The sequence below is a fragment of the Taudactylus pleione genome, unplaced genomic scaffold, assembly GCF_031769625.1.
Source record: "Taudactylus pleione unplaced genomic scaffold, aTauple2 ptg000390l, whole genome shotgun sequence".
NCBI lineage: Eukaryota > Metazoa > Chordata > Amphibia > Anura > Myobatrachidae > Taudactylus > Taudactylus pleione.
This window is the reverse complement of record NW_028284791.1, coordinates 1,486,198-1,510,204: the sequence shown is the minus strand read 5'-3', so window position 1 is coordinate 1,510,204 and position 24,007 is coordinate 1,486,198. Positions and strand designations below refer to the sequence as shown.

Genomic DNA, 24,007 nt, shown 5'->3' with positions numbered 1-24,007 from the left:
GCAGTGACGGACAGGATGGCAGTTTGAAAAACTAGGCCCCAAACTGTACATAATGCAAAGAAAAAAAAGAGGTGCACGATGGAATTGTCCTTGGGCCCTCCCACCCACCCTTATGTTGTATAAACAGGACATGCACACTTTAACAAACCAATCATTTCAGTGCCAGGGTCTGCCACACGACTGTGGCTGAAATGATTGGTTCGTTTGGGCCCCCTCAAAACAAGCTGGCAATTAATCTGTCCCTGCACAAACTGGCTCTACGGAGGCAAGATGTCATCCTCATCCTCCTCATCCACCGATTCCTCACCCTCTTCAGTGTGTACATCCTCATCCTCACAAAGTATTAACTCGTCCCCACTTGAATCCACCACCACAGGTCCCTCTGTACGTTCTGGAGGCTGGTCTCCCTGGAAGAGCTGATAATTCATTTTGATGAACATCATCTTCTCCACATTCTGTGGAAGCAACCTCCTACGCCTTTCGCTGACAAGGTTCCCGGCTGCACTAAACACTCTTTCGGAGTACACACTGGAGGGGGGGCAACTCAGGTAAAATAGAGCCAGTTTGTACAGGGGCCTCCAAATTGCCTCTTTTTCCTGCCAGTACAGGTATGGACTGTCTGACATGCCTACTTGGATGCTGTCACCGATGTAATCCTCCACCATTCTGTCAATGGTGACCGTATCATATGCAATGACAGTAGACATGTCAGAAATTGTTGCCAGGTCCTTCAGTCCAGACCAGATGTCCAAACTTGGTCCTGCCTGCCCTGCATCACCACCAGCGGGTTGCTTAGGATACCTAAGTTTTTTCCTGGCAGCCCCAGTTGCGGGAGAAAATGAAGAAGGAGCTGTTGACGTGTCACGTTCCGCATCAGCTGACAGTGTGTTCACCAGCTGGTCTTTGCACCTCTGCAGGCTTGTGTCGGCCGGAAAGAGAGACACCACATAGGCTTTAAACCTAGGATCGAACACGGTGGCCAAAATGTAGTGGTCTGATTTCAACTTATTGACCACCCTGGAATCCTGGCAAAGCGAATGAAGGACTTCATCCACAAGTCCCACATGCCGAATGGAATTGCTCCGTCTTAGCTCCTCCTTCACTTTCTCCAGCTGCTTCTGCAAAAGCCTGATGAGGGGAATGACCAGACTCAAGCTGGCAGTGTCTGAACTGACTTCACGTGTGGCAAGTTCGAAGGGCTGGAGAACCTTGCACAACACGGAAATCATTCTCCACTGTGCTTGAGTCAGGTGCATACCCCCTCCTTTGCCTATGTCATAGGTGGATGTATAGGCTTGAATGGCCTTTTGCTGCTCCTCCATCCTCTGAAGCATATAGAGGGTTGAGTTCCACCGCGTCACAACCTCTTGCTTCAGGTGATTGCAGGGCAGGTTCAAGAGTGTTTGCTCCAGTCTTCGGCACGCAGTCGCTGAATGGCGAAAGTGGCCAGTAATTTTTCGGGCCACCCAAAGCGTCTCCTGCACGCCCCTGTCGGTTTTCAGAAAATTCTGCACCACCAAGTTTATTGTGTGAGCAAAACATGGGACGTGCTGGAATTTGCCCAGATGTAATGCCCGCACAATATTGGTGGCGTTGTCAGATATCACAAATCCCCAGGAGAGTCTAAGTGGGGTAAGCCACTGGCGAATGATTTCCCTCAGTTTCTCTAAGAGGTTGTTGGCGGTGTGCCTCTTACTGAAACCGGTGATACACAGCGTAGCCTGCCTTGGAACGAGCTGGCGTTTCTGAGATGCTGCGACTGGTGACGCTGCTGCTGTTGCTGCGTAAGGTGATACATCTACCCAGTGGGCTGTCACAGTCATATAGTCCTTAGTCTGCCCTGTTCCACTTGTCCACATGTTCGTGGTTAAGTGGACATTGGGTACAACGGCATTTTTCAGAACACTGAGGACACTTTTTCTGACGTTTCTGTACAGTCTCGGTATCGCCTGCCTAGTGAAGTGGAATCTAGACGGGATTTGGAACAGGGGACACACTACCTCCATCAATTGTCTAAATCCCACTGCACTAATGGCGGATACCGGATGCACGTCTAACACCAACATAGCAGTCAAGGCCTCAGTTATATGTTTTGCTTCAGGATGACTGCTGTCGTACTTCATCCTCCTCGCTAAGGACTGTTGGAGGGTCAATTGTTTAGTAAAAGTAGTGGTGTTCCTACTTCCTCTCTGGGATGATGAACGACTCCCAGCAGCAGCAACAGCATCAGCGGCAGCAGGAGGCGTAGCAATGCAGGATCCTCCGGAGGAATCCCCGATAGGAGAGTCAGTCATGCCAGTGACATGGCCTGCAGGACTACTTCCGATCCTGACTAAGGAGGAAATTGACGAGGAGGGAGTTGACGGTGTGGTTTGCAGGCACTTGGATACAACAGGACAACGGGATTTAGGTGTCCCTGGACTGCTTACGGTCTTAGCCAAAGTTTCTGAACTTGACAGTAACTTATTGTGAACGCGCTGCAGGTGCCGAATAAGGGAGGATGTTCCTAGGTGGTTAACGTCCCTACCCCTACTTATTCCACCTTTACATAAGGTACATATGGCAAGACAGTTGTTGTCTGGATTTGGATAGAAATATTGCCAGACCAAAGAGGTGGAATGTTTGGTCTTCTGCCCAGGCATGACCGTGATGGGCTTTTTCATCCCACGGACAACAACTGTCTCCCCCGGAGCCTGATTTAACAAACCACATCACCATCAGAATCCTCCTCGCCAACTTCCTCCTCAGCGCCAGCTACACCAGTATCCTCATCCTGTTGTACTTCAACAGTGACATCTTCAATTTGCATATCAGCAAGTGGACTGTGGGTGCTCCTTTCAGCACTTGCAGGGGGCATGCAAATGGTGGAAAGAGCCACCTCTTCCCGTCCAGTGCTGGGAAGGTCAGTCATCACAACCACCACCACACTTGGACTCTCCTTGGGGATTTGTGATATCTTCTTAGAAAGCACAGTTCTTCGCTGTGCTTTTGCCAGCTTAACTCTTTTGATTTTTTTAGTGGGAGGAGGGCTTCCATCGTCATGTGAAGCTGAACCACTAGTCATGAACATACTAGGGATCGACCTTAGCCGTTCCTTGCCACTCTGTGTCGTAAATGGCATATTGGCAAGTTTACGTTTCTCTTCAGCTGATTTAAATGTTTTTTTCAAGGTCATTTTCCTGAACTTTGTCATTTGGGATTGCATGTGCCCTCTATTATGACATTGGGCATCGGCCTTGGCAGACGACGTTGATGGCATGTTATCGTCTATGTCATGACTAGTGGCAGCAGCTTCAGCACTAGGAGGAAGTGGTTCTTGATCTTTCTCTTTTATTTTTATCGGAGAAAGTTTGGTCCTCCATTTATGTTATATCGATTTGATATATACGCGCGGCTAAACACAGAAAATATTTTTTTATTTTTGCTGGAGAATAGTGCACTTTGTGGGTTACATCAGCCTTTAAGAAATGAGCCAGCTGGCTCTTTACTTATGGGACATAGGCGCACGCTTGGCGCTGCTCCTTTGTTGATGCACGTGCGGCTACTGCGCACACAATTCACAAACACAGAAAATAATTTTTGTTTTGGTTTGGACTGGAGTGTACTTTGGGGGTTACAGCACCCTTTAACGGTCAAGCCAGCCGGCCCCTTTACTTATGACACAGGCGCACGCTTGGCACTACTTTGTTGATGCACGTGCGGCTACTGCGCACACCAATTCACAAACACAGAAAATAATTTTTTTTTGGTTTGGACTGGAGTGTACTTTGGGGGTTACAGCACCCTTTAACGGTCAAGCCAGCCGGCCCTTTACTTATGACACAGGCGCACGCTTGGCACTACTTTGTTGATGCACGTGCGGCTACTGCGCACACAATTCACAAACACAGAAAATAATATTTTTTTTGGTTTGGACTGGAGTGTACTTTGGGGGTTACAGCACCCTTTAACGGTCAAGCCAGCCGGCCCTTTACTTATGACACAGGCGCACGCTTGGCACTACTTTGTTGATGCACGTGCGGCTACTGCGCACACAATTCACAAACACAGAAAATATTATTTTTTTTGGCTTGGACTGGAGTGTTCTTTGGGGGTTACAGCACCCTTTAATGGTCGAGCCAGCCGGCCCTTTACTTATGACACAGGCGCACGCTTGGCACTACTCTGTTGATGCACGTGCGGCTACTGCGCACACAATGCACAAACACAGAAAATAATTTTTTTTTTGGTTTGGACTGGAGTGTACTTTGGGGGTTACAGCACCCTTTAACGGTCAAGCCAGCCGGCCCTTTACTTATGACACAGGTGCACGCTTGGCACTACTCTGTTGATGCACGTGCGGCTACAACGCACACAATTCACAAACACAGAAAATAATTTTTTTTTTGGTTTGGACTGGAGTGTACTTTGGGGGTTACAGCACCCTTTAACGGTCAAGCCAGCCGGCCCTTTACTTATGACACAGGCGCACGCTTGGCACTACTCTGTTGATGCACGTGCGGCTACAACGCACACAATTCACAAACACACAAAAAATATAATTTTTTTAGCACTTGGGGGGAGCACCCCTGATGGACAGAGCACCCCCTGGACAACACTACAGCACCCCTTTAGGACTGGGACACTGCACAGGACTTTGGAGTGGACACAGCCCCTATGGAGAACTGACTGCACAACACAGTCCAGCCAGCCCCTATGGACTTTGAAGTAGTGGACACAGCCCCTATTAACAACAGCAGCACAGCACAACACAGCCAGCCCCTATGGACTTTGAAATAGTGGACAACAGCAGCACTACACTACACTACACTACACTACACTACACAGCCCAGCCAGCCCTAACTCCCACCCTCCCTCTTCACTGTCCACAGCCGAGTGAGAAAATGGCGCCGACGCGGGTACCTTATATAGGTTCCAAAACCCGCGAGACTCGGAAGGCGGGATGATGACGTTTTGCCTCGATTTCAGATCCGAGTCAGGCGGGAAAAGTCGAGCCTGACTCGGATCTGCCTCGGATCGGGGGGGGCTCGGGGGGGTTCGGATTTCAGAAATCCGAACCCGCTCACCCCTAGCTATAACAAGATTTTTTGTTACCTTTGCCAGGTTGGCTAGCTGAGTACGTGTTGCAGACCCCATCCTAATTAGCCAGTCATAAAAATGATGTGCCTTCCCGGGCCCTGTCACCTCAATCCACACCAGAATCACAGCTTTTAGCTGCTGATAATTCACAGCCTGGGTTTGGGCATATCCTGTTGCGTAGTTAAGGCCTAGAGGATTTCTTTCATTTTGCTTTCTGAACTGAAATAGTAGCGAAATTTGGCCTCCCTTAACATGCACCGACAAGCCAATTTTTCTGATACATATAGTTTTAGCTGTCAACGGCTGTTGCATATTACCTCCTGAGGAGGAAAAACACAAAGGAACTAGACTTTCCCTGTTATTGTGTGTATATAGAGTACACACAGAAACTTTTCCCTAGCTGTCTGTTCTCAGGTAACTGCACCACACAAAGGTTTAAAAGGCAGAGTAGAGAGAGGAACAGAAAGAAAACACCTTTTTCAATGACCCTTTCTCTAATACAACAAATTTACATACAGTTGGTTTGATTGCAAATATTCACACTGTGTAAACATGTAATCCTCATCAAGGACGCAGCATAGCCATTACACATTTGCACAGGGGCGGATTGGGCAGCCGGGAAATCGGGGTACTTCCCGCTGGGCCGGACATCTCTCTCATTAGCAGCCCCTTCAGGGTCTTCACTGCTATGGCCGCGCATGTGAGAAGCGGCGGTGGAGAAATCCGGAGATGTCAGACGGCTGGGCCGTGCAGAGGCAGCTCAGTCCCTCATGGCTGCCAGTAACACTGCCTTGCAGTTACTTCTCCCCACCACCAGGTGTCTCACTCCAGTGTGGGCTCCTCAGACAGCACAGCATGAGGGTCGTCACTTGCTGAACATGGCGCTTCTGCTCCTCGATCTGAACACGGCGGCGGAGACACGGAGGAGTGTCCCACTGGTGGTTCCTGAAAGTGCAAAAGGAAGCAGGCACCACTCCTCTTTCACCAAGGCCACGATGTGACTGTGGGAGCAGTGAGACCAGCATTGGAAAAATTCTGGTAAGTGGCCCTCATGGGGGCTGAACACAGCTGCCAGCACACACTGATGTGTGACATTGTTATTATATAGGGGAGGGGGAACAGTACAGTGACATATGAGGGGGAATAACACAGCTCCCAGTAAACTACTATGACATTGTTATTATAAAGGGGAGGGGGAACAGTACAGTGACATATGAGGGGGAATAACACAGCTCCCAGTAAACTACTATGACATTGTTATTATATAGGGGAGGGGGAACAGTACAGTGACATATGAGGGTCCATAAGACAGGTCCCAGCACACTACTATGTGACATTGTTATTATACTGTATAAGGGAGGGGGAACAGTACAGTGACATATGAAGGGGAATAACACAGCTGCCAGCACAATGATATGTGGCATTATTATATAGGGGGAGGGGACTATAGAGTGACATATGATGAGAGGTAACACAGCCCCCAGCATACACTGATATGTGGTATTATTATATAGGGGAGATGGGACAGTACAGTGATATATGAGGGGGAATAACACAGCTCACAGCACACTATGTGGTGGTATTATTATATAGGGGAGGGGGGACCTAACAATTATATATGAGGGGGAATAACACAGCTCCCAGCACACTATGTGGTGGTATTATTATATAGGGGAGGGGGGACCTAACAATTATATATGAGGGGGAATAATACAGCACCTAGCACACACTGATATATGGTATTATTTATTATTATATAGGGGAGAGGGGGCCGTTGAATGATATATGAGGGGAAATAACACTGCTCCCAACACATTGATATGTGGTATTGTTATTAATATGTAGGGAAGAGGGGACTGTACAGTGATATATGAGGGGGGGAAACACAGCTCCCAGTGCACACTGATATGTTTTATTATTATATAAGGGAGAGGGGACTGTACAGTGATATATGAGGGGGAATAATACAGCTCCTAGCACACTGATATGTGGTATTATTATTATTGTATAGGTGAGATGGGACAGTACAATGATATAGAAGGCGGAATAACACAACCACCAGCACACACTGATATGTGGTATTATTATTCTATAGGGGAGAGGGGACAGTACAGTGATATATGAGGGGGAATAGCACAACCACCAGCACACACTGATATGTGGTAGTATTATTCTATAGGGGAGAGGGGACAGTACAGTGATATATGAGGGGGAATAGCACAGCTCCCAGCACACTGATCTCCTATCCTCTATATATAGAGGATAGGAGATCGTACAGTGATATTTTAGGAGGATTAACAAAGCTCCCAGCTCACACTGATATGTAGTATTATTATTATATTGAGGTGAAGGCACTATACAGTGATATGAGGGGGAATAAAACAGCCCCCCAGCACACACTGAAATGTGGTATTATTATTATTATTATTATTATTATTATTATTATTATTATTATTATATAGAGATGGTAATGTACATTGATAAATGATGAAGAAAAAAACAGCTTTCATCTCTCTCTATCTTTCTATCTCTCTCATTTGTTTCTCTCCCTCCCCCCAACTCTCTCTGACATTGCGCGCTGTCTCTCCTCCATTTGCTCCCTATATTCCATCATATCCATTTAGATATGTCATCAGATCCTGCCCCCTTCATAGACTCCACCTCTTCCCATTTAAGGCTGCTGTAGAAATTTCCCGGGCTGGTTTTCCTTCCCAATCCGCCCCTGCATTTGCACTTTGGTTAACTTTTTTATATGTGCAAATAAACTGATTTTATGGGCAGGTTAACCCCACTCACTGACCTAGCAAGGCAGCACATGGTTTCTGCCACACTAAACGTGGCTGTCAGAATGATCCTATGAATGATACCACTTGGAAGAAACCTGCTTACAAACGACTTTTCACACAGTCGGTTATGTCAGATGGCTACTTTACCCATCACAAATGTTGTTTCAGCACACTTGTATACATGAGATGGCTTTCTGACACCAGCTATGCCCCACCAGCAGGAGCTACTGTATCATCTGGCTGCTAATCAGCATTGGAAGCCCTGCCCACAGGATCCCGCAATCCTTTTATCCATTACAGGCTCCAAAGCAATCACACCCATGTAGTGCATGTGTGCGAAACCTTTCCTGTAGAAGACATCATGATCTTTAACTCTGTCTGCTCCTTGTCCTAGGGAGCGAGTCCCTGTTATAGACTGCAGAATGTGGCAAAGTACCCTCTTATATAGTACTGTGCAACATTTTAATGCAGGTGTGGAAAAAATGCTGAAAGTAAGAATGCTTCAAATCTAGAATGGTTAATAGTTTATTTTTATCAATTAACAAAATGCAAAGTGAATAAACAAATTCTTCTATTGTAGGTACATTTGCACACTGTTTTTGTAGGAACTCGGCATGGAGGTACAATATTGAGTGTCTGCAGGCAACAGTGAAGCATGGTGGAGGTTCCTTGCAAGTTTGAGGCTGCATTTCAGCAAATGGAGTTGGGGATTTGGTCAGGATTAATGGTGTCCTCATTGCTGAGAAATACAGGCAGGTACTTAACCATCATTAATACCATCAGGGAGGCATCTGATTGGCTTTGAATGAATTCTGCAGCAGGACTATGAAAGAAGATACATCTAAATCATATCAATATATGGTGTGATCACTCTTTTTCTTCAAAACAGCATCAGTTCTTCAATTCTTCTAGGTACACTTGCACACAGTTTTTGAAGGAACTCGGCAGGTACGTTGTTCCAAACATCTTGGAGAACTAACCAAAGATCTTCTGTGGATGTAGGCATGCTCATATCCTTCTGTCTCTTCATGTAATCCCAGACAGACCCAATGATGTAGAGATCATGGCTCTGTGGGGCCACATCATCACGTCCATGATTCCTTGTTCTTCTTACGCTGAAGATAGTTCTTAATGACATTGGCTGTATGTTTGGGGTCGTTGTCCTGCTGCAGAATACATTCAGAGCCATTCAGACACCTCCCTGATGGTATTGCATGATGGATAAGTACCTGCCTGTATTTCTCAGCAATGAGGACACCATTAATCCGGACCAAATCCCCAAATCCATTTGCTGAAATGCAGCCCCAAACTTGTAAGGAACCTCTACCATGCATCACTGTTGCCTGCAGACACTCATTATTGTACCTCCCTGCCGAGTTCCTTCAAAAAAAGTGTGCAAATGTACCTACAATAGAAGAATTGATTCTATTTTGAAGTCAAAGGGTGGATTTATGTTTTGTTCATTCACTTAGCACTTTGGGCCTGATTCAGCACGCACCCGTCCGCTGCGAGAATATGCTAATGAGTGTATACGTACATCAATCGCAGCACAAGAGGCAGATGCCCAGAAATACATAATGCCGTCCCCTTTACCCTCCGCTAACATCCGTACTGATACGCAAGTAATAATCGGGAACGAGTTACATCGGAGCCGCACGCAGACTAAAGGCAGACCTGTCCCTGCCGCAGGAGTTGAGAGACTTCCTGCCTGCAGAGGGACGCCAGGCTGCATACGTCATCTCAGTAACTAATTCATGCATGCCCCCGCAATGGCTTTGCTACACACTGGCATGCCTGCGTTCGCCCGAACACTCCCCCATCACCACCCACAAATGGCACTTCCTGTCAATCACTCTGCAATGGAGCTGCGTAGCCTTTGCAATGGCATTTCCATTCGCAATTGCTGATTCGCGCACGCACACTGTGATGCATGCGCAGTGCGAAAACATCAGTCAAGTTTGTGCGTTCTCTCACTTGCGTTCCTTGCTGAATCAGGCCCTTTGTTAATTGATAAAAATAAACTATTAACACTTCTATTTTTGAAAGCATTCTTACTTTGCAGCATTATTTCCACACCTGCCTAAATCGTTTGCGCAGTACTATATGTACTGTATGTACTGTATGTACTTTTACAAAATTCAGTCATTTTTTTTTTCGCACCAATTATTTACATTAGCGGAGTCACCTTGCATCATACTGTATATAAGCTATGAGATGACAGATGAAAGTGTAAGCAAATTGGGACATTTCTTCATGCTAATTATGAGACTTATCCAGCTGCTAAATGTGATGTCAAATAAATGTGTTTTCTGCCATGTTAAAGGGATTAATTACAGGGAAGACTTTGGGGAACTGCTGTAGTATAAATACATGTAGACTGGTCCAGGGAAGTCTATATTGAACAATGTATTATAATCAGTCGTTATATACAGTTGTTTCTCCTCACTTGTACAGCAGATTGTCAGACTAACAACGAACCTTCGCTGTACTGTAAGTAAATCCATGATTATTGCATTTGGCTCAACAGTAAAGTAACTTTGTGTAATGCTGTACCATACCATCTGATGTAATGTATAATATCACTTCTCTGAATTTAATCTTGGATACCTCTGTCAATTGTTTTATATTCACAGGTGCTATTGACTCAGAAACATTTCTAAGTTACAATTTATGTACAGTATACTCTATGCTGCCCTAATGTTGTCACAGGAGATTCTATAACCTTAAAAATACTTGTTTTTAAGGAAATCAAATTTTTTTGACTTCGGATGCAATTTGGATTTTTTTTTTTAAACAGAAGCCATCACACTGTAGAGTTAAGCTGGGTACACACGCAAAGATTTTCTGTCCAACCATCCAACTAGTTGATTGGATGGAATGAAAATCAGGTAATGTATGGGAGTAACTGAAGATCAGCAATTTGCTCCTTAATGCCAGAAAACAGATGAAAATGACGTCAGACAAGTTTGTTAAATGTTTGAGCTAAACAATTTGTTCAAACAACAGTTTTTGTCCATTTTCCGGTGTTTGGGAGCAAATTGCTGATTGTCATTTGCTTTCATATCTTACCAGATTTTCATTCCAACCAATCTTCGAGTTGGATGGTTGGACAGAAAATCTTTACGTGTGTACCCAGCTTTGGATAAGTAACCTGACAGACAGAAAAAGATAAGCTAGAGAAATAAGAAGGAGTTTTGACGAAAGACACCTGGTGGTGAAGTCAGTGCAGGTACAAAGAGGAAAACAGGGATCTGCATTTGGGGGTATAAATAAATAAATAAATTGGGGGAGAAAAGACTTAGAGGGAAAGTAGTCACCTGAGAAATAATACTCGGGGAGAAGTACAGCTGACTGGGAAAAGCTAGTTGTAATGAGAAACACTTAGGGGGAAACTTACTAATATTACAGATCATAGTTTATAGCTGGAACACTTCCAGCGGGAAATCTCAAATTTACTGTAAAGCGTGTTAGGCTGATAAGTGTCATTCAAAGGTGATAATGATTGTGTTGTGGCATGTGCCAGTTCACTCATATTGACCCTAAATTGCAAATCCCAGTGTCGCCGAAACTTGCATGTCAGATATCCAAAGGCTGAGGCACAGGAGCACTCAACTCAAATAGAATTGTAATCAGAGGCAAATCGCAACGCGTTCGCAAAACTCTTCCAATTGGTCCAAAGTCACACATGGTCCTGTGTCTACATCATGACCTAATAAATACACCCCTAAACTGCTGCCACGCATGCGCGCACGCGTGTGTGTAGGTGTGTGTGTTTGTAGGTGTGTGTGTTTGTAGGTGTGTGTGTGTAGGTGTGTGTGTAGGTGTATGTGTGTGTGTGTAGGTGTATGTGTGTGTGTGTAGGTGTGTGTGTAGGTGTGTGTGTGTAGGTGTGTGTGTTTGTAGGTGTGTGTGTGTGTAGGTGTGTGTGTAGGTGTGTGTGTAGGTGTATGTGTGTGTGTGTAGGTGTGTGTGTAGGTGTGTGTGTGTAGGTGTGTGTGTTTGTAGGTGTGTGTGTGTGTAGAGTGTGAGAGAAGTGGTGTTGGAGGTGGTTTTTTTCCATTATTTTATTTCTCTGTGTTTAGTGTTATTTGTGTTCATGGAGGAGGACAGTGGTAGGTGGAGGCCAGTGGATGTGGAGGTCTCAGACTCCGATGTGGAGGAGGATGAGGTGTCTGTGCAGCAGCCTCTCGATGACGATGATGATGATGGCGACGATATGTCTTTGCTCCGGGAAAAGGCCAAGGCCTTCATTTATCAACAAGTTTTATCATTCATATCGAGTGATAAAACTCATTGTGTACGATAATGGTGCCCCAGCCAATCAGCTCCCAACGGTCATCTGTTTGAAAGATGACCGTTGGGAGCTGATTGGCTGGAGCACCATTTATCATAAGCGAAGAGTTTTGTCACTCATTGTGAATGATAAAACTTGTTGATAAATGAGGCCCCAAATGTGGCAGCAATGTGCTGTTCGCATTTCAGGAGAATGTGGCCCTAGTAGAAGGGGTACTGAAACATTTTGAAGTATTGTTTGGGCGGGATGTCTCTAGATCAAGAGGATGCAAACAGTCCCTTATTTGAAATCAAATATTGGATGAGGTGAATTGTCCTGGCTCGTTCAGTGACATCAAGCTTTAAGTGAAGCAGAAAATGGCCACAGAGTGGAAAACGGAGAGGCAGACCGGTGGCAGATCACCATTTTAGCTGCAATGGCTGGTATATGAAGAGTCACTGCAAAGAATTATGCCCCGCAAGTGCTGCAGGGTACCCACGTACATGACTGATGCCCCGGCCAAAAAGAGTGAGTAATGTCTTGATGCTAACCTTTGTATTATTTAAGAATTTTTTTTGTCTATTAATTAATGTTTTTGCAAATATACTTTACACATCTTACCACAAATGTGCATAGTTCTCTCTAAACTGTATGTTTTATTTTTTGTTGCACACATGGAAATGTCATTTTGCAATCATGAAACAAATGCGTCCAAACAGCCATCATATTTAGAATGGCAATATTGTGCCATTTTATTGTAAAACTAACCTAAGTGTTTTTTTTGTACTTTAAAATATAAATAAAATAAAAATTGATTGTCATGCATTATTAAAAAAAAAAATAAGTTTCCATGTTGTAAAGGCTACACATAATGCCTATACAAAGTACAGTTGATTGTATTATATTTAACTAGTTAGACCAGGCTACATAGGATCCCTCTCTGATAGTTTGCAAAACCCATCATGCGCATGTTACATGTTTGTTAAATGTGTCAATAGAACATATTTAAAAAAGTATTTAATATATTTATTTTCACATGTTACATCACAGGCAAAAGTACAAGCGTCAAATCAAAATCAACATACCCACCCTTAAGGCAGGATGAGGATCAGACATGTACAGTACTTACCATTTCTGGTTTATTGTGTGTTTTGTGTCAAAACAGAATCTTGCAAACAAAAATACCCATTTTTATTTACGGCCCAGAAACAATAAAAGCCTTCCAGGCTCACCCAGACTTACAAGAGCTGCCTTGAGATGTAGAGTCTGAGGCTGCTTCTGCATTCCTCACCTACATCGCTGCTTTCGATGACTGCCATGTGGAGCTGATGAAGACGCAATTGAGACAGTTGCTATTAATGAACCGACAGTTTCACAAACGTGACAGCAGTCTGCCAACCATTAATCTTAGCATCATGCAGCTAAGTGACACTGTAGAAAAAAAATAATTGTCATATTAATAGTAATCTTGAAAATTTTGCTAGAATTATGGAATCCAAACACGTGTCCTTGAGGCACAAATTAATGCAAACATAATATTTCAAGAGAGTTTTAAAGAATGTACCAAAATCATACAAATGCTGTTAGGGATTTTTAGTGCTACCATGTCCTCCTACCAGAGCCACAAACTAGAACCTACATCATACATGCCTACCCTCCCAAATTTTCGCGGGAGGCTCCCGATTTTTCAGGTAACCCCCCGCACCCCGGGAAGGGTAGGCATGTCTCCCGCATTCTGCCCACTTCCTAGTGAAGTGGGCAGAATTAGGAGAATACCCGCGACAATTGCGGGTCTCCGTGAAGGGGGCGGGGCGTAAGCTGTGATTCTGCATGAATCACAGCATTTGGCCCCGCCCCCTATGTAAATTGTGCCCAATCGCGACAATTTTACCGTGAGGGGGCGGGGCTTAATGACGCAAATCGTCAAGCCCCGCCCCCGTCGGCCCCCTGCTGCTTCTCTTACCCGGGCTTCTCCCGGGAAGAGAATGTTAAAGGTAGGCAACCCTGACCTACATCAGTTTAACTCCCTCATTTGCACCAATGCCACCCAGGTGCGGGGCTCGCACCGCAGGAGGTGATGCAGGTCCAAGTCGCTCTTCACCCATCTCTACACAGCCTCCTAAAAGAAAATGATAATAGTTAAACTTAAAATTAATAATTATTATGTTACGATTATATACTTGTTACATAGTTATTAATATGAGTATTACTGTTTAATGCCTATTTAAGGCATCCTTTGTAGATTGTAGGTGCATCATTTCATTTTTTGCCTCCAAAAACAGTCCAAGCTGTTGTTGAAGCATTAAATATATTGTTTAAAAACATCTTGGGCAAAATGTATTAAGCGGCGGGTTCTAAACCCCCAGCAGTTTGGTGGCGGTTTTGCTTTCCACAGATTTATTAAGACCAAAACCACTGCAAAACCGCCATCAAAACAAATTTTAGAATAGACTAGAACAGAGCTGTCATTTAGAAACCGTCACAAAACCCCCGGGGTTTAGGACCTGCCGCTTAGTAAATTTTGCCCTTTGTCTATTTACAGTATATTTCCATCGAAACACTATCTGCCTTTTTCCTTGCACTATTATTATTATTTAGATCATGACCATTAAATGAAGGTTTAAAGATAAATAAATTAAAAGGCATAAACTTCTTAGCAACATTGACACAGTGGGGAAACACATTTGTTAAGTAATACACACCAGCAGATGTGGTCACACATTATTTTACATTTAATTAAAAAAACACATAATTTGTTCTGTACTGGAGCAGAGCATGTTTTGCTGATGGTGTGTTAGTTTACCAACGTTATATAATCCACATTTTTGTAGAAGAATGAAGTACAAAGGTTGTGTAATATACTTACAGGTGATATAGCTGGCAATCACTGAAGCCTTTACCTGCCTCCCACTTTCTGTGCTCACAGAGTTGCCTGTAACCATAGATATGTGTACTTACCCAACAGCCATCCATCCACCATTTGTCCCAACTCAAAATTAGCATGAATGAGTGACTGAGGATAGACATCATGACATGAGCCAGGATAGACCACCACTACACTCATGATTGTTATTTTGCATCACAAACCACCTGCATATAGGTTGAATGCCCTTGGACCCAGTTTAGGTAAATGCGAGCCCTAGTCTTAGGTGGTCTCAGACTATGGACCTCATTCAGAGCCGTGCGCATCTCTAAAAAGAGCTGGCCTCCTGGACACTCGCTAAGCTGTGGGTGACCACCCACAGCTTTAGCGAGAGGCCAGGTTGATGGTTATTGCTAATGATATGGCTTCCAAGCCCAAGCCTGCTGCATATACGTAAATAACATATAGTAAACTGAAAATGATTTCCCCATGAAAAGGTGTCTTTCTTTTGTTTGTACTTGTTTTCCTTTTTCCGCCTGGTTTTAGTCTCATATCCTTGAAGCAAATATTCTATTTTTTATCACAATGAATAACTAATTTTGCACCATTAAAAGCTTACTCGCAAGGTTTTACCCAGGAATTATACCTTAAAATCATTAGGATAATTTCCTATAATAAAGAATGCACATAACTATGAAATTAAGCAAAGGAAAATTTATTTAAATAACAATTGATTATTCAATAATATTCACATATATGTAAAACAATACTTTCACATTGTTAAACACAATCCAATATTACAATATGTTTTAATATGTTTTAACTATATATATATATATATATATATATATGTGTGTGTGTGTGTGTGTAAGCTATGCAAGAAATGGTGTGAGAGACAAGTGTGGTAGAGCATGGAGGGAAATGTGTGTGTGTGTGTGTGTATGTGTTTGTGTTGTGTTATGATGGGTATGTGGTCAAGATGCTGGCGGGTGGGATCCCGGACGTCAATATACCGACACTAGAATCCCGACACCCGTCAAAATGCCGTAGCCACCATCCTGAAGACATCAGAATAAAAGTATGTAGGTAAGTATGAGAGTTAGCCTGGGGATGAGGGAGTTTGCTGTAGGGACCTCCTTGGAGTGGGTTAGAGGTAGGCATCAACCGGGGAGGGTTAGGGTTAGGCTGCGGGGAGGAGGGTTACGGTTAGGCACTACCGGGGGATGGTTACAGTTAGTCAACCCCCCCCCCGGGGTTGTTAGGTTTAGGTTGCGGGAAGGGGGGCTAGGGTTAGGCACTAACGGGGGATGGTTAGGGTTCGGCACCCCCCAGGGAGGTTTAGGTTTATGGTGTGGGAAGGGGGGTTAGGGTTAGGCACACAGGAGGGAGGTTAGGGTTAGGCACCACCAGGGGAGGTTAGTGTTAGGCACCAACAAAGGTGGATTAGGATTAGGGGGGAGAGGATGAGGGTTAGGGTACTTACCGGCCCCTGTCAGCATTCTTCACAATCGCGATATCGGAGTCAGTATTTGAACCACCTTAATACTGGCAGCCGGCTTTCCAACTGTCATATCCCGGCGAGGGTGAAAAGCCGGGCATCTAGATGTAGACGCCTGACATTTCCCTGATGCCGGGAGACCGGTGCTCGGCATCCCAATCGAAGGGATGCCAGGTGCCGCGAGCGGACAACCATGGGGGGGGAGGGTTGGGTTTAGGGCACCCAGAGGGGACTTAGGGTTAGGCACCCCCCTGGGAGGGTTAGGGTTAGGCTAGGGGGGAGGGACAGTTAGGGTTAGGCACCCCCGTGGGGGACTTAGGGTTAGGCAGCCTCCCGGGGGACTTAGGCTTAGGCAGCGGGGAAAGGGAGGGTTAGGGTTAGGCACTTAGAGGGGGGATTAGGGTTAGGCACTTGGGGGGGTTTAGGGTTAGGCACCCCTAAGGTAGGGTTAGGGGGTTAGGTTAGGTTAGTCAATACTTACCTATCGACGATCGGGATTTCCAGCGCTGTCAGGCTTCCGCTGCTGGGAACTCTGCTTTGGTTGGCCAGACGCTGCCGGGAATCGATTACCTGCATCTCATCCACCAGCATATCATACAGATTCCATTATGATGATGGATTTTGTAGGGAATAAGAGTTATTTGTGCATTACAGTAAATCCTGGATATATTAAAAAATTTTGGTCCACGTTAATCTGAAAAAAATACTTAAATGTGTGTGTGTGTGTATAGTTGTGTGTAAGATATGCAGAGAGGTATATATACAAGAATGTAAGGGGGAGGGGAGGACAGCATGGAATCCTTTGTTTAGGAGGACACATGGCCACATGGTGGAAGCTATTTTATCCTACAAATCAACATACCCCATATTGGAATGTGGGGTCTCACTTATCCCATTCCAAACTGTTATTAATTCAACTTCCCTGATAAAAAACCTATTTGATCAATACAGTCACATCTATCCCTATAACACTGATTAAACCCTAGGATTATAACGATGATAATATACTACATTATACAAACTTCACAATACTATCATAATGTAGCAAGTAATTCACAGCCCTTATGGAACCAAACTTCATGGTTCAAGGCATTATTATTATTATTATTATTATTATTAGTATTATTAAAGGGAAAAACATAGCAGTAGCCATTTTCTTCCCCCTAACAATTACCAACTGATATTAAACTGAAATATACAAATTCTACAAACTACTATATATTTCAGTCAGGTTACATATAGTATTTTAGAAGGTATAAGATTTCAAACAGTATATAGTACCTATGAGCCTATTGCAATATCCCCTATATAATTTTATCCTACATAGCGGACATTCCAGGTGAGAATGGTAAGCAGGAGATATCTGTGATACTAGTGTATGGGGATAGTGGGCTATTCCGGGAGAGAAAGGTAAGTAGGAGATATCTGTGATACTAGTGTATGGGGACAGCGAGCCATTCCGGGAGAGAAAGGTAAGTAGGAGATATCTGTGATGCTAGTGTATGGGAACAGCGGGCCATTCCGGGAGAGAAAGGTAAGTAGGAGATATCTGTGATACTAGTGTATGGGGACAGCGGGCTATTCCTGGAGAGAAAGGTAAGTAGGAGATATCTGTGATGCTAGTGTATGGGAACAGCGCGCCATTCTGGGAGAGGAAGGTAAGCAGGAGATATCTGTGATACTAGTGTATGAGGACAGCAGCCATTACAGAAGAGAAAAGTAATCAGGAGATATCTGTAATACTAGTGTATGAGGACAGTGACCATTCCAGGAGAGGTAGGTAAGTAGGAGATATCTGTGATACAAGTGTATGGGGACAGCGAGCCATTCCGGGAGAGGAAGGTAAGCAGGAGATATCTGTGACACTAGTGTATTGGGACAGCGAGCCATTCCGGGAGAGGAAGGTAAGCAGGAGATATCTGTGATACTAGTGTATGGGGACCGCGGGCCATTCCGGGAGAGGACGTTAAGTAGGAGATATCTGTGATACTAGTGTATGAGGACAGCAGCCATTCCGGTAGAGGAAGGTAAGCAGGAGATATCTGTGATACTAGTGTATGAGGACAGTAGCCATTCTGGGAGAGGAAGGTAAGCAGGAGATATCTGTGATACTAGTGTATGGGGACAGCGGGCCATTCCGGGAGAGAATGGTAAGCAGGGGATATCTGTGATAGTAGTGTATGGGGACAGTGGGCCATTCCGCCACAGGAAGGTAAGCAGGAGATATCTGTGATACTATTGTATTTGGACAGCGGGCCATTCCGGGATAGGAAGGTAAGCAGGAAATATCTGTGATACTAGTGTATAGGGGCAGCAGGAGAGAAAGGTAAGAAGGAGAGATCTGTGATACTAGAGTATGGAGACAGCGGGCCATTCCGAAAGAGGAAGGTAAGCAAGAGATGTCTGTGATACAAGTTTATGAGGACAGCGGGCCATTCCGGGAGAGGAAGTTAAGCAGGAGATATCTGTGATACTAGTATATGAGAACAGCAGCCATTCCGGGAGAGGAAGGTAAGCAGGAGATGTCTGTGATACTAGTGTATGGGAACAGCGGGCCATTCCACCAAAGGAAGGTAAGCAGGAGATATCTGTGATACTATTGTATTTGGACAGCGGGCCATTCTGGGAGAGGAAGATAAGCAGGAGATATCTGTGATACTAGTGTATGAGGACAGCAGCCATTCCGGGAGAGGAAGGTAAGCAGGAGATATCTGTGATACTAGTGTATGGGGACAGCAGGCCATTCCAGGAAAGACAAGTAAGCAGGAGATATCTGTGATACTAGTGTATGAGGACAGCAGCCATTCCGGGAGAGGAAGGTAAGCAGGAGATGTCTGTGATACTAGTGTATGGGAACAGCGTGCCATTCTGGGAGAGGAAGGTAAGCAGGAGATACCTGTGATACTAGTGTATGAGGACAGCAGCCATTCCGGAAGAGGAAGGTAATCAGGAGATATCTGTAATACTAGTGTATGAGGAGAGAGAGCCATTCCAGGAGAGGTAGGTAAGTAGGAGATATCTGTGATACTAGTGTATGGGGACAGTGGGCCATTCCGGGAGAGAAAGGTAAGCAGGAGATATCTGTGACACTAGTGTATTGGGACAGCGAGCCATTCCGGGAGAGGAAGGTAAGCAGGAGATATCTGTGATACTAGTGTATGGGGACAGCGGGCCATTCCGAGAGAGGAAGGTAAGCAGGAGATATCTGTGATACTAGTGTATGGGGACAGCGGGCCATTCCGGGAGAGAAAGGTAAGCAGGAGATATTTGTGATACTAGTGTATGAGGACAGCAGCCATTCTGGGAGATGAAGGTAAGCAGGAGATATCTGTGATACTAGTGTATGGGGACAGCGGGGCATTCCGGGAGAGAAGGGTAAGCAGAAGATATCTGTGATAGTAGTGTATGAGGACAGCGGGCCACACCGGGAGGGGAAGGTAAGCAGGAGATATCTGTGATATTAGTGTATGGGGACAGCGGGCCATTACGCCACAGGAAAGTAAGCAGGAAATTTCTGTGATACTATTGTATTTGGACAGCGGGCCATTCCGGGAGAGGAAGGTAAGCAGGAAATATCTGTGATACTAGTGTATAGGGGCAATGGAGAGAAAGTAAGCAGGAGATATCTGTGATACAAGTGTATGGGGACAGCAGAACATTCCTGAAGAGAAAGATAAGAAGGAGAGATCTGTGATACTAGAGTATGGAGACAGCGGGCCATTCCGGAATGGAATTTATTCAGGAGATGTCTGTAATACTAGTGTATGAGGACAGTGGGCCATTCCTGGAGAGGAAGGTAAGTAGGAGATATCTGTGATACTAGTGAATGAGAACAGCGGGCCATTCCGGGAGAGGAAGGTAAGTAGGAGATATCTGTGATACTAGTGTATGGGGACAGTGGGCCATTCTGGGAGAGAAAGGTAAGCAGGAGATATCTGTGACACTAGTGTATGGGGACAGCGGGACAGTCCGGGAGAGAAAGGTAAGTAGGAGATATCTGTGATACTAGTGTATGGAGACAGTGGGCCTTTCAGATATCTGTGATACTAGTGTATGGGGACAGCGGGCCACTCCGGGAGAGAAAGGTAAGCAGGAGATATTTGTGATACTATAAGTTCCATTAATCCATTTTCCATTTTCTATCCATTTGTGTATTTCTATATAGAAAGAAGTGAGTTTGATACTTTGCATGGATCGAGAGAATCTTCCAAGCATCCTGGGGATTGAAGTTGCATCTTTGCAATGTGTCTGTGATCTGTGTGTAGCTGCAGCCTTGTGAGAGTGTCTCTGGGAGAGGTTGGGTATGAAATACCGGCAGCTGAGTTCATATCCCGACAGCGGCATGCTGAAACTGAAAATCCCGACAGGGGGTCTTAAGTATATTAATCCTACCCCTCTCCCCCCCTAACCCTAACCCTCCCTTAGTGGTGGCTAACCCCTACCTCCCCCCTAGTGCTTAACCCTAACCTTCCCCAGTGGTGCCTAAAGTTTACCCCCCCTTCCCACACCCTAAACCTCCCGGGGAGTGCCTAACCCTAACCCCCCGGTGGCCCCTAACACTATGCCCTCTCCCCATAGCCTAACCCTCCCCCGGGGGTGCCTAACCCTATAATCCCCCAGGGGTGCCTAAACCTAACCCCCCCCCATGGCTATCACCTAACCTGTCCCCACTTACCTTTGTTCGGAATGCTGGCTGTCGGGATTTTGGCATAAGGCTAAAGATAGATGTCGGGATTTCGAGGCTTTCTTTCATCCCCATCCATCGGTTTATTGACTACATTCCTCTTGGAGAGAGTGTGAGCTCTGTGTCATTCGGATGGTATATCCAGTATGATATTCCCATTGTGGGTGTGACTTGTAGAGGAAGTAGCTTTGTTTTAGGTATCCTGAGTGTGTGCCTATCTGTGCCTGAGGCAGGAAGTGGTCTTTGTGTGTGAACTGGCCATGTGTCTTCAAATGCTAATAGACCAGCCAAACTGGTTTCTGGGCAATAATTGAATAAGGGTGTATAAATAATATTAATATATAATGAAAAATAAGTAGTAAACAATGAAATAATACATATTCACACTTTAACACCCCACTTACCGCTTTAAGTGCTATTATTTTCTATAAATGTAAAGTAACAACAACCCTGCACATACATTTTTGCATCCAATAATTATATTCTACATCTTTTACTTTTTTCTAGATTGAATGCTGAAAATAAAGTCATAACAATTCCATAATGGTTAATATGACAATTTTGTACAATAATGTCACCCAGGGACCGATTTCCAGCGGAAAAATGACAAATGCTCAAAAAGTCTTTCTTGGGACTCTATCCATCGTTTGTTTCTGTGTCTTCCTCTACTTCATCTCGCTCATTCTACATGTTTTCTTCACCACCCCTCATGTCCGAGACAACGCCCGATACGTCCTCTTTGCCCACATGCTGATTAATGACACATTATATCTTACTGCAGGACTTATCCTCTTCATGTTTTCATTGTTCTTGGTCTACATCCCTGTGCCCATTTGTTACACAATAATCACTCTGGTATCAGCTACATTTAGGATTACACCCTACAATTTGGCGGTCATGGCCCTGGAACGCTATGCAGCCATTTGTTTTCCATTGAGACATGTAACGCTTTGTACATCACAGAGGTCTATGTATGCCATTGCCGTCATATGGGTAATTGGTCTAATACCAAATGTAGCTGATTTAATCGTCCTGAGCACCGCAGCAGAGAAGACTATATTTACTTTCAATGTTTTATGTAGACGGGAAATTTTAACAGTGAAACTAGCGCAAAGTGTGATTAGATCCAGCACCCTCATCATCAGCCTAATCCTGGTGGGAATCATAATCTTGCTCACGTACATTAGAGTGATGTTCATTGCAAAGAACGTGAGTTCAGGCGGCAGATCTGCCTCCAAAGCCGGTAATACCGTTATGCTCCACGCGTTTCAGTTTTTGTTATGTTTGTTTTCATTAACTTCCTCATTTACTGAAACATATTTCACAGAAGTTTCCTACTTGCCTACAATTAACTTTCTCCTGTTTATGTGCCTGCCAAGGTTTCTCAGCCCAATTGTTTATGGGTTTAGGGATAAAGTGTTCAGTAGATGTGTTACCAAATTTCAAATTGCCAAACCTTTAGGACAAGTCATTCATTAACTTCACGTTAAGACACATATTATAGGCCTGCTTCTTAGTTGGACGCAGAAGCACACTCAGCTGTGTCTATTGGCTGTTACTTACCTGCGAATTTATGCACACGGCGCTACAAACTACTTCTCTCATGTATATTGGAAATTGCAAGAAACTGAGATGCCCTACTTTTAGCATCTGTCCATGCTGTAATACTGATTGGTGCTTCCTTGGCATGCAGTTGAAATACCAGCGTGCCGGTGCCGGAATCCAACACCAGTTAGAATTCAGGAACCAGCATCCTGACTGCCGGCATCTCGTCGGTCAATAGTGGGGTTAGGGGGGGGGTTAGGAACTAGGAGGAGGGTTAAGGTTAGGCACTAGAGGGGGAGGGTTTAGTTTAAGTACTAGGGGGGGTAGGTTAGCTTTAGGGTGGTGGGAGGGAGGGTTAGGGGTAGGGTTAGGACACTTAACCAACAGGTGTCTGTATCCTAACCCTGTTGGGATGCCCGTGTCTGAATTCTGACCACTAGGATCCCAAGCACCAGCATCCCGTACCCAATCCACTTCCTTATACATCACTCTCGGTCACAACATGGAAATTTGAACCATCCCTATAGCAGGTGCATTTCTCTATCTACCTATAGCCTCCTACTGTACAGCCATGGCCGGAAGTTTTGAGAATGACACAAGTATTGTTTTTTTCACAAAGTTTGCTGTTTTAGACCTTTTTGTCAGATGTTACTATGATATACTGAAGTAAATTACAAGCATTTCATAAGTGTCAAAGGCTTTCATTGACAATTACGTTAAGTTTATGCAAAGAGTCAATATTTTCAGTGTTGACCTTTCTTTTCCAAGACCTCTGCATTTCACCCTGGCATGCTGTCAATCAACTTCTGGATCACATACTGACCCATTCTTGCCTAAGCAATGCTTGGAGTTTATTCAGAATTTGTGGGTTTTTGTTTGTCTATCCACCTCATGAAGATTGACCACAAGTTCTCAATGGGATGAAGGTCTGGAAATTTTCCGGGCCATGGACCCAAATTTTCGATGTTTTGTTCCCCGAGTCACTTACAGTAGTTATCACTTTTGCCTTATGGCAAGGTGCTCCATCATGCTGGAAAAGACATTGTTCATCACCAAACTGTTCTTGGATGGTTGGGAGAAGTTGCTCTTGGAGGATGTTTTGATACCATTCTTTATTTCTTTATGGTGTTCTTAGGCAAACTTGTGAGTGAGCCCACTCCCTTGGCTGAGAAGCAACCCCACACATGAATGGTCTCAAGATGCTTTACTGTTGGCATGACACAGGACTGATGGTAGCGCTCACCTTTCCTTCTCCGGACAAGCGTTTTTCCAGATGCCC

The 24,007-nt window shown here is 44.6% G+C and overlaps 1 protein-coding gene across 1 annotated transcript; it reads left to right on the top strand.

The window, feature by feature from the left end:
* The first annotated feature begins 21,735 nt into the window (after window positions 1-21,735).
* On the top strand, window positions 21,736-22,662 carry LOC148507628 (odorant receptor 131-2-like). Its single transcript, XM_088445804.1, has one exon. The coding sequence runs from the start codon at window positions 21,736-21,738 to the stop codon at window positions 22,660-22,662; it is 927 nt and encodes a 308-aa protein (XP_088301930.1).
* Window positions 22,663-24,007: the final 1,345 nt, after the last annotated feature.

Excerpts from the sequence above, each read along its gene's own strand:
- LOC148507628 (XM_088445804.1), top strand. The coding sequence starts at position 21,736 with ATGACAATTTTGTACAATAATGTCACCCAGGGACCGATTTCCAGCGGA.